This window comes from Heloderma suspectum, chromosome 6 (genome assembly GCF_057233095.1).
Source record: "Heloderma suspectum isolate Gila_16-S chromosome 6, 16-S_ref, whole genome shotgun sequence".
NCBI lineage: Eukaryota > Metazoa > Chordata > Lepidosauria > Squamata > Helodermatidae > Heloderma > Heloderma suspectum.
The window spans coordinates 47,164,696-47,175,252 of NC_139463.1; the positions used below are offsets into that span (position 1 = coordinate 47,164,696).

At 48.1% G+C, this 10,557-nt stretch overlaps 1 protein-coding gene across 2 annotated transcripts in view; it reads left to right on the forward strand.

The window, feature by feature from the left end:
- The window catches only part of ARHGAP25 (Rho GTPase activating protein 25), a 64,913-nt gene extending 56,414 nt beyond the window's left edge, over positions 1–8,499 (forward strand). For both annotated transcript variants that reach the window (XM_084804200.1, XM_084804201.1), the window contains exons 10-11: positions 3,260–3,843; positions 6,712–8,499. In XM_084804200.1, coding sequence (XP_084660326.1) covers positions 3,260–3,843; positions 6,712–6,931 — 804 coding nt within the window. In that variant the 3' untranslated portion in view covers positions 6,932–8,499. The remainder of the gene's footprint in view (positions 1–3,259; positions 3,844–6,711) is intronic.
- Positions 8,500–10,557: the final 2,058 nt, after the last annotated feature.

Sequence of the window (10,557 nt, forward strand, 5' to 3'; positions counted from 1 at the left end):
ATTATGCTATTTTAAAGAACAGAATACCAATAGAAACCATGAGTGGTCAATTAAGGAATGCCTCCTGGAACAGTGTTGTTTGCAGGAGGTGCCAGAAACAGCACAGTGTTGGTGCCTGCCTGACCTCCAGAGGCAGGGAGTTCCAAAGAAAGGGGGCCACCACACCGAAGGCTCTTCTCCTGGCGGATTCCAATCAGGCCATGGGTCCATGTGGAACCACCAGGAGCATGCCCTCCGATGAGCTATCAGGGATGCTCTGACTTGGATTCCTGCATTGAGCAGGGGGTTGGACTCGATGGCTTTGTACGCCGCTTCCAACCCTACTATTCTATGATTCTATGACCTCAGTGACTGGGCAGGTTGGTAAGGGAGAAGGCGCTCTCTCAGGTATCCTGGTCCCAAGTTGTTTAGGGCTTTGTACACTAGTACTAAAACCTTAAACCTGGCCCAGTAGCGAATAAGCAGCCAGTGCAGTTCCCTCAGCAAAGGAGTTACAAAGGACGTGTGCTTGGAAATGAACAAGGACCCGGTATAGAATAAACAACAATGGAATAACATGATCCATGCTCCTGATAGTAGCCTAGCCACAGCATTCTACCCCAGCTGCAGCTTCAAATGAGATTTTTCCATGGCCATTGCCTTACAGGAAGCCACTGGTTCCATTTTGGCTCCAGTAGTTTTTAACACCTATGTGAAACTTCTGGATGAGGTCATCTGGAGGTTTGGGCTGAGGTGTCTTCAGCATGCTGATGACACACAACTCTACCCCTCGTTCCTGTCACCTGATGATCCTAGGAGGGCACTGGAAGTGATTAATCTGAGCAGGATCTACTAGAGCCCCTTTTGTGTGCAAGTCATCACTGTGCCACTATTATTTTCAAAACGCAGTAGTTGCTCAGGGGGCACAGACTAATGAATACAGTGCAGTATCCGCTGCATTTATAATGGGATCAAATGCCACACAAAAACGCATATTGTTCTAATTGCTGGAGAAGTAAGAGTTTGACAGGTCGTGTTCATAGCGTGAGCACATGACACACCTCCATATATTGCTGCAGTTGCAGGGGAAATTGGAGGGCGTGCTGCCATTTTAGTCTCCTTTTTTGTCTCTCTTTTTAGTCCATTGTCTGCATGTGCACCTTCAGTGGTGTGCAGCAGTGGAGGCTTAAAAATAAATTGTGTGGTAATTCACAGCTGCACAGCTCCGTACATTTACATGTGCAGTCAAAAATAGCCTCACACACACACATCTCAGAGGAGGAGGAAAAGGTTGTTGTGTGTGGGGGGCGGGTAAGAAGGTGGGGAGGCCATGGTACCATTTTTGTTGTTTGTTGTTTGTTTGTTTGTTTGTTTCCTTCTGCAAATCCCATAAAACTCAGAAAGAGGAAGGAACAAAAGGAGGAAGAAAAAGACATGCAGGAGGGGGCAGGGGGAGAGAATGTTGCAAAACAAGTTCTACAGCTTTAAAGCCCCTCCTGCCTATAAAAGTTATAATCCTGCTAGGATGGACCACACATGTCTTGGTAGTGAATGGAAACCACAAGCACTGGTCCTGATCTTCAAAGCCCAACTCTATACTTCTATAAGTACCCTGGATAATGTTCAAAGTATTTTTTACATCAAGAGTGGGGAACGTATGGCCCTCCAGATGTTGTGGGGTGGCAACGCCCATCCGCCGTAGCTGATGGGATGTTCTCACCAGTGGTAAGGGAATGGTGGGGGTTGCAGTCCAGAAATATCTGGAGGGCCATAACATTCTCCACCCATGATTTACATGGTAATTTACCCTCACCATGACTGAGGTAGATGCGAGCCATTTATCATTGTCATGTCCTTTTAAACATTTTTTAAAAATTTAAAAAAAATTAAACTGCCCAGAGAGCTTGGGGCAGTATAGAAATGCAATTACTACTACTACTACTACTACTACTGCTGCTGCTGCTAATTATAATTCCATGATTCTGTGTAATCAAAGAAGGGCTGAAATTAGTAAATGCAGGGGTGGGGAAACTTTGCCTATGAAGGGCCGTTGACCCACAGGAAAAGTCACTTGGGTTGCGGGGACAGATCCAAAGGTGGATGAGGGCAGAGCCAAAAGTAGGTGGAGTTTGCAGCATGGCAGTTTTGAATAGCTCTTTCTCTGGACCACCCTGTCTGAAATTAGGCTGAGGGCCACATGTGGGCTGAAAGTCGCCCAGCTCAGAGTAAAGGGATCATCCTCTGAGGACACCAGCCAGGTGTTTTGTACTGTACAAGTTCTATAGTAAGTGACAGCATCAGTAATAATATGAACTGAGCCAAAACTACCCCAGTTTTTTGCAAACCTTTCTGAAAGTGCTGCAGAACGATCCCCCTTTTTGAGGATGATTCAGCATTCTTTGAGAAAATGTTAGCAGAATTTGTTTACATTGCCGACACTCGCTCTTAGTAATATCATCACAGAGCCAAATCTGATTGGCTGTATAGCATTGTGATATCATCCCATTGACTGCATGATTTCCCGATTGGCTGGGATCCCCCATATGGCTAATGCAGGAAGGAGAAGGCAGCCACAGCTGCTGCTAGGGAAAACATGGCGACAAAGCACTGCTAGGCATAGAAAACAATGGCACTGAACAGGATGCAGAAAAGGTGCCTCTTTGCACAAAGGGTTTGTGGGAAACATTTCTGCCTCGTCGAAAATGCTTATTTCTACACAACCACTGAAACTGGAGAATGTTTGGGGCAGCTGTCATCATCACCACTGATGCAGAGAAGCCTTCCCCAAACTGGGGCCCTCCAGATGTGTTGGACAACAACTCCCACCACCCCCAGCCAGCATGGGCACTGGACATGCTGCCAGGGGACGATGGGCACCAGGTTGGGGGAGGTTGACATAGAGCACGTCCAAAGTTCTTCACATGCTTCATCTCAGTAAACTGTACAACTGCTCTGTAAGAAGGGCCAGTATAATTATCCCCATGTGGCAACTGGGTGGTTGAGGCTGACAAATAGGGCCAAACTAGGTGGGACGGGGCACTATGTTTGTTCACAAGTCTGCCCTGCAAAAAGGGTGCATGGGAGAGTTTAGTTACATTTATTAATTTAATAAATAAATAAGCTCCACCATTTAATATTAAAGGTAGATTCTTCCCTTAAACCCCACTTTATCCATGAAGGGGGCAGGTGCAGGAACAACCAACGGGGCTCGCCCCCATATTTCATTTGTCCTATATTCAGTTGAACGAATATGTTTTAATATGTCTGACTTTCCTTTCAGAAAGATGATCTAGAAGCTTCCAGCTTCAAATTAGCTGGCAAGCCAGATCCGTCAGCGGAAGATAATGGAGAGCTGCAGGCCAAAGGCATTCCGGGAACATGGGCAGCACAGTCTCGGAAAAGAACTCAAACCCTTCCAAACAGGAAATGCTTTCTGAATGTTTCTTCCAACAGAGGGAACCAAAGCATGGACCAAAATGACATTTTCAGTGGCGACTTTTGGTCGTCACCTTCCACGGTTAATCCCAATCCTGTCACTTCCGTAGCTGGTCACAAGAGGACATTGTCTCAGGGACTTTCTAAGTTGCTCAATTTCTCACAGACACCAAACTCTGACATCTGTGGTTCTGTGCCAGAAACTAGGAAACAAACTCACGAGAACCCCTTGACCCAGATTAGTGATAATTCAGGAAAGGGTTTTCAAACAAGTGAAATTCCTACTCCTGGTCAAAATGGGGTTCCAAATCCCAGTCTTGAAGACAAGAGTTGTCATCCAGAGGACTCTGAGGTGCTTAGGAAGATTATTGAGGAGCTGAAGAAGGAGATGGAGACACAGAAAAAGGACTATGAGGAGCAAATTAGGAGGTAATGTGAACATCTCTGCTGATTCTTTTTATCTCTCAAGCCCATTCTGTTTTTGCAACCACCTGTTCATACTCTGCATCAGAAATAATCCAGGTTTTTTGCCCCCCCTCCCAAAATTCCAGCAAATAAATTACATTCATGTAAATTTGCTCACTACCATCAAGTTGTTCAGTGTGCATGCTTTTGCATCTACCATTTCACCATGAATGGGGAGCCATGCAAGTACGGAAGTGCCACTCCCTGGAATACTTGAGCCGTCTACATACTAACAAAGCTGTCATCCCATCTCACCGAAAGAGCTGCTTCTCCCACACGAATCTGCTACCTGCGTGTTCAGAACTCTGAGGCCCTGTCTCATGTGCCAGACCCGCTAGATTGCGGGAGGCCTTTCTAGGAACAGCGTAGGGCAGCCAGTGGTCATGCTGGCTGAGTATTTTATTTATTTATTTATTTATTGCATTTATACCCTGCCTTTTTTCCTCTTGCAAGGAACCCAAGGCGGCTTACATTATCCTCCTCCTCTCCATTTTGTCCTCACAACAACAACCCTGTGAGGTGGGTTGGGCTGAGAGTCTGTGACTGGCCCAAAGTCACCCAGTGAGCTTCCATGGCCGAGTGGGGACTAGAACCCAGATCTCCCAGCTCCTAGTCCAACACTTTTGCCACTACACCACACTGGCTATGATGCCAGTTCTAATCCTATACATCTGGGGGGGCACCGGGTTGAGGAAGGCTGGCTTATGAGAATCCCTTGGGCAGCACGTGGCCCCCGTCCTCTTCTGTGGCCCCTGCTGCCGCGCTGGTGGCAGCAAAATAAAAATAAAAATCTGGCGTTTGCTGCCAAAACTTAGTGGCAAAATGCTATGTAGCCCTAGAAAAGCCAAAATTACCTTGTTTTCTAGTTAACTTTAGCCCTTCTAAAAGCAGTTGCTGCTGAATTTTGGCAGCAAACCACTGATTTTTTTGACACCACTACCACCACACCACCAAATTCAGTGATGGCAGCAGGAGTATGGCTTGGTGTGGAATGGGTCTGGGGGCTGGAAATTGGCTGCTGGACCACCCAAAGTTGTCCACCTCTGGTTCATGGGAACCCCTCATTCCATTTAAGAGAGCTTTTGAGAGAGAGAGAGAGAGAGAGAGAGAGGGAGAGGGTAGTTAGGTTGTTAATTGTTGCTGCTGCTTCTTTTTGGTTTTGATTTTGCTTATATCTTATTGAGGCTGCTGTTTTTATTATGCTTTTATTGATTATAATGTGGTTAGCTGCCTTGAGTGTCTCATGGAGGCAGAAGGGTATAGGAGTCTTTTGAAAATAAATATTTTTTTTCTTCAACTATGAAGGCTGGGCGGGGAGGGTTCATAACTCTCATTTTTGCATGTAGAAGAGGAGACCAGACTGGGGTTGTACCATGCAGGGAGAGGTAAATGAAGGCAAGAATTGGTGTCTGAATGACACCACAGTATTTTTGAAGTATTGGTCCCAGGAGCAGGAGGAGGGCAACAGTTGAGCTCGGGTTCAGACTAGGGATGCTCGAATTTTGTTTTCTCCCAATTCCTCATTTTCCCAGTCTTACACTTGTTCTATCTGTTTCCGCATCAATTTATGATTTTTTTTACATGTTTACATGAAAATTCATATGCAGTTTCAGGCATATTTCTCCTAATATACTAATTTTGCAAGCAATTCCCCCTATATAATGAATATTTGCACATTAGTTCACTATTTTACACATTTTGTACGTTTTTTTAAATGGGAGAATTCCATTGCCAAATTTGGAGAAGCTCAAATACCAAAGGATAACTGCATTTTGGTTTGTGTGTTGGTTCAGGAAATATGAATTAGGAAAATTCACACTAAAAAGCTTCGGGCACCAGAATGGCTTGTGCCATCCCTGGGTCCCTGGGTCCGTCCCTGTCAGGCATCGCTAGTTAAAACAACCTCAGGCTGCAGTTTTGGGAAAGGCCTTGGATGGAGGCTTTGGAGAACTGCTGCTATCAGAGCAGAGCAGACAGTACTGGCCTAGATGGACAGTACTGGCCTGATTTGGTGTAAGGCCAGCTTCCTCTGCTGAGAAACATGCTTCTTTTAAAAGAAGCAAGGAAGAGACCATGAAGAATCCAAATGCTGTGTCAGATACCTGATGCCTGACATGAGCAATGCCATGTCCATTTTAATACTGCGCTTCTGCATAGTTCCCACTAATTGCAGCAGTGCATGGCAGGCAAAATGCCTGGTGGATTGGGCCCCCTGGGTCAGGCCTCCTTGTACATGTGGTGGCCATCTCACATCACGGTAGATCCGTGTCTAACTTAGGAATATGATAGAATTGATTTCAGTTCTTTTTTGACCAGAATTTACCCAATTCACCCCTCCCAGAACCAAATGTGGATCTGAGTGCAATCTGCGGTTTGAGTCTGCAGTGTGATTCATGGGGAAAAAACAAAAGTATTCACAAAATGCATACGTTTGAAAATGTGCATGAAAGAAGGCATACTTTTGAAAAATGTGCATCAACAAGCTTAAATCAATGGGAGAAAAATGTGTACATCTAAAAAATGTGCACAATTGGTGGGGACATTTGGGGAAATGCAAACAAAAATACACACAAATGTTTGTGCGCACCCCTCCCCCGTCCCCCATCTGATGCAGGCACAAGCTGGAACAAGCCTTGAGGTGGGACTGGAGTACCTCAACCAGCTTGAGCTCTGCTGATTTGCACATCTACCTTGACTACCTTTAGAACTTAAGAAGGGTGGGGGGCAAAGCAAAGCTCCTTTCCCCACCTTTCCCCTCCCTCCTCCATTCAGTGATATGTAGACCAGCTCCTTAGAGTCATTGGTTGATGTCATTTCCTGTTTCTTTTTCAGCCTTGAGAAGGAAAACTATGAAGTCTGGGCTAAAGTGGTGAGGCTAAATGAAGAGATCGAGAAACAAAAGAATAAAAGCGCGGAGCTGGAACGTCAGCTTCAGAACGTCACGTGTTCTAGGGACAACACTGAGAAGAAGAACAAGCTTCTAGTGGATTCCTTGCAGTCCATGTGCCAGCCTGCAGCAAAAGCTGAATCAAGGAAAGGGTCGCCTCTCTGAGTGGAAACTAGCAATGCTCCATGCGGGGGGCAGACTCATTTCCAGGTGCAGTTGCACAGTAGCCGCCCTTCCTTCAAAGAACTGCTGCACTGGGCCATATTGCCGGCCAGGCTGTGATGGGATTGTGGAGTTGGATACCCTTTTTCTCAAGATGCTGGAGAGCTGCTTAAAAACCGACGTTTGCAGTAGCGCAGCCATGCACGGCCATTTTCCTTCCTGACCCCCTTTGATTGAAAGTACAGTTCCTGTGCCTAAAACCATACAAATGGCTGCCTCAGCATTCTTTTTTTCATTCCACGTGATCTTAATTTCGTCAGTGCAGTGTCCAGCTGTTCTTTAAACCCTGCAGAACTCTTTTGCGTCTGTGATCCAGATCGACGGTGACCTTGGGAAGACAGTGATCTTGGGAAGCGGTGGATCAAGGCAGAGGGCAGGTGGAGCCGCTTGGCATCAAGGTGGTCTGTGATTTACAAAGGGAAAGGTGTTGGCTGAGGGAGCGAGGCTCCTGCTTAGCTCTCAGAAGTCCCCCTCTTTGCGTGAGACCATCTGTGGCTCTGGCCTTGCGAGTTCTAATTGGGTGCCTACATTTTTCCTCAGTATAATTTTTGGTCTGGCTCCCCCCCCCCCCCCCGGCAATCCCACCAGTCCAACAGTCCTGCCTAGCAGCAGGGTAAACAGTTGTTACTTTTTGGGTTCAATTTTACATTCAAGCCTTATCTGCAGCAGCTTCAAGAGGAGGGCCCTTGTCGGTGCTGGAGCCCTAGGAAGCGTTGGGGACACGGCAGCGATCTTCGCTGTTTTTCAAGCAGGAGCCACTTTGGCTCCGGCACACTTCGGGGCCTTTCCTGGGCTGGGGGGGCTCTCCTCTCCACACACTCCAATCAAACAGTGACACTGTGTCCGAGACCCACGTGGAGGCCTTTTCGGTCCTCCTCCCACCCCCTCCATGTCACCCAAGCAAGGCTTCATCCATCAGTCGCCAGGCGGGCAAATTCTGCCGGCTCCCTTGGTCCTCAGATTGGCATGAGTATTTCCTTGTAACTGCAAGAGCGATCTGCTCAGTGCTGCAAAATGACTCCCCAGCCCTAAAGCCTCATTTGGAAGTCCTGATCACAGCAGCGAAATAACAAAGCAAAGCCAGGGATCCCTTCAGAGAATGAGCAGCTACTCCAGAGGGAGAGGCAGTGAGCTGCACTCGCAGTGACTAGAAGCCGCCAGTGGTCCTTGGGCCTTGCAGGGAAGAATGCCGCGATATGGTGTGGGAGGCCATTGCCTCCCCTGCTGCTGTGTCTTGGGGGAAGCTGCAGTTGAAGCGACTGAGCCACGCTGGCACCTTGGGTCCCTTATGCTGGCTTCATTTTGGAGTGGTGACGTGATAGGGATCTGTAGCAGCAGCTGCTCCACATCCCAGATCAGAGCAGCTTCTCCCAGAAAGAAGAACCCAAGCAAATGCACCTTAGTTACCTTTAAGGAAAGTCAACTCTTCTGTTTTGTATTTTCCTTGGGGAGGTCCATTAAGGCACAGATTGAAATCCCCTGCACTTGGAGAAAATAAACCCGCAACAATTATACGTGTATGTTCTTCCTGGAAAGCATTTTAAAAGCAATGGAGTCCAAAAGTCATGCTTTTTGCAAAATGACTGTGTACATGGAAATGTTGACCATGAATGCTATGGGCAGAGAAAATTCCAAGCAGCGTGACATTGCACAGACTTTGCTTGGGCATTCCCACTTGGACATTGTGTGGACAGCTAAAATGAAATGAAATTTTGCCCAGTTTTCAAACTAGACCAGTGTTACAGATCTGCAAATAGTAGGGGTGGACGAAAGTCACTTACCTGTCGTCGAAGGCCGTTCGCGGTGGGGGGGAGGCGCTTCGCTGCTCCCCCCGTGAAGTTCAGGCCGGGGGGGAAGGCTTCCCGCCTCGCCCGGCCGAAATTCAGGCCGGGGAGGAGGCGCCTCGCCTCGCCCGGCCGCGAACGCGAAAGTAAAAAAAAAAAAAAAACGCCCCCTGATAGGCTACGTGAATCGTCACGTAGCCTATCAGGGGGCGTTTTTTTTTTTTTTCTTTCATTGCAATGGCGGCGGCGGCAGCCGGTCGAAAGACCAGCTGCCGCTCCCGCCTCACTCGAACACCCGCCGAACCACCGGCCGGACCAGCCACCGGGAGGGACATTCGGTGAAGGTAAGTCCCGTCCCGGGGGGGGTGCGGGGGGCGGGGGGGGTGCGGAGGATTTCTCCCCGAAACTTGTTCGGGGGGCCGAACACGTTGGCGCTCCGCCCCCCGAAGTTTCGGGGAGAAATTCTCCGCCATCCCTAGCAAATAGTACATTAAACCTTCAAAATCAGCCTTTGAATTGCAGCTTTAAAGAATGTATATGTGAAAACACTGAATATTGTTGCAAATACTGTGTATGTGTTTTTCAGGCCTTTCCTGGGCTGTGGAGGGCTCTCCCCCTCCCCAAGTCAGAGGGCCACGTTGTGCACTGGACTGGGCAGGAGGCCCTTTTCGGCCTCTCCTCCCTCTCCCTCCATGTCGTCCAAGCAAGGCTCCTCAGTCAGTCACCAAGTCACCAGGCAATTCCGACAGGCTCGCTGGGCCCTTGGCCCAGAATGGCCTTTTTGTCGTCACTGAGAGAGGTTTCTGGTCTACCCAGAGTGGCAGGATGTCCTGTCATGGGCCCATGTTGCTCTCTCTGACCTGCACATGCAGTTTCGTTTCTACCTCCAGCACCTGCACAGTGCACCGTAGCAGCAAGCCAATCACGTTGCTCTTTGCCTTTGGGCCCTCTCCCCCACCACAGCTAATTGTCTGATTACTCCTGCATTCTCTTCTTCACCCCGCCCCCAACTGTACAGCTGACAAGCCCCAAAGCTTCCTCCAGTAGCCCAGGTCACAGCAGCCAGCCCATTGCTAAGGTAAACTACAAGGCCAAGCTAGAGAGCCCCTGGTGAGAGTGAGCCACCGCAAAGAGGGGTGGGGGGGTGAGGGAGCTGCCCTTGCAGTAATTGGGAGCCAGCAGTGGCCCCTGGGCCTTGCAGTGAAGAGCCCGGTGACAGGAACACAAGTGGCAAGGGTTCTGCTGCTGCCCTCTGGGGAGTGTTACCTGGAATGGCAACAGTCGCACCACAGGCAAACTTAGAGACAGACCGCAAATGGAGACCAGCTCCAGCAGTCAGGCCTAAGCCTAGGCCCAAAGGACTAGAAGCAGATGTTGTGGGTGAAGAAAGGCCACTAGATCAAGCCGGCAAGGCATAGGAGTAGTTGGCTACTCAGTAAAATTAGTTGCCCAGACTGAGGAACTGACTTGGATGTCAGGACTTTAGAGGGCCTGGGGTTCCTGTTTAGGGATGAATGAGAAATTCATTTCAGTTCATTTTTCAATCAGGATTTACCTAGTTCGTACCTTCTAGACCAAACAAAGGCTCAGATGCAATCTGCAGGCGAAGTTTGTACATTTCTGAGCTTGCAATGTGACTCAAGGACCAAAAATAATGCATTCGCCAGCTTGCGTACATTTAAAAAATGTGTGCTTTTGAAAAATATGCACAAATATGTTTTGAACAGTAGAAGAATCTGTATATTTTGAAGATGCACACAATTGAGGCATATATTTGGAAAAATA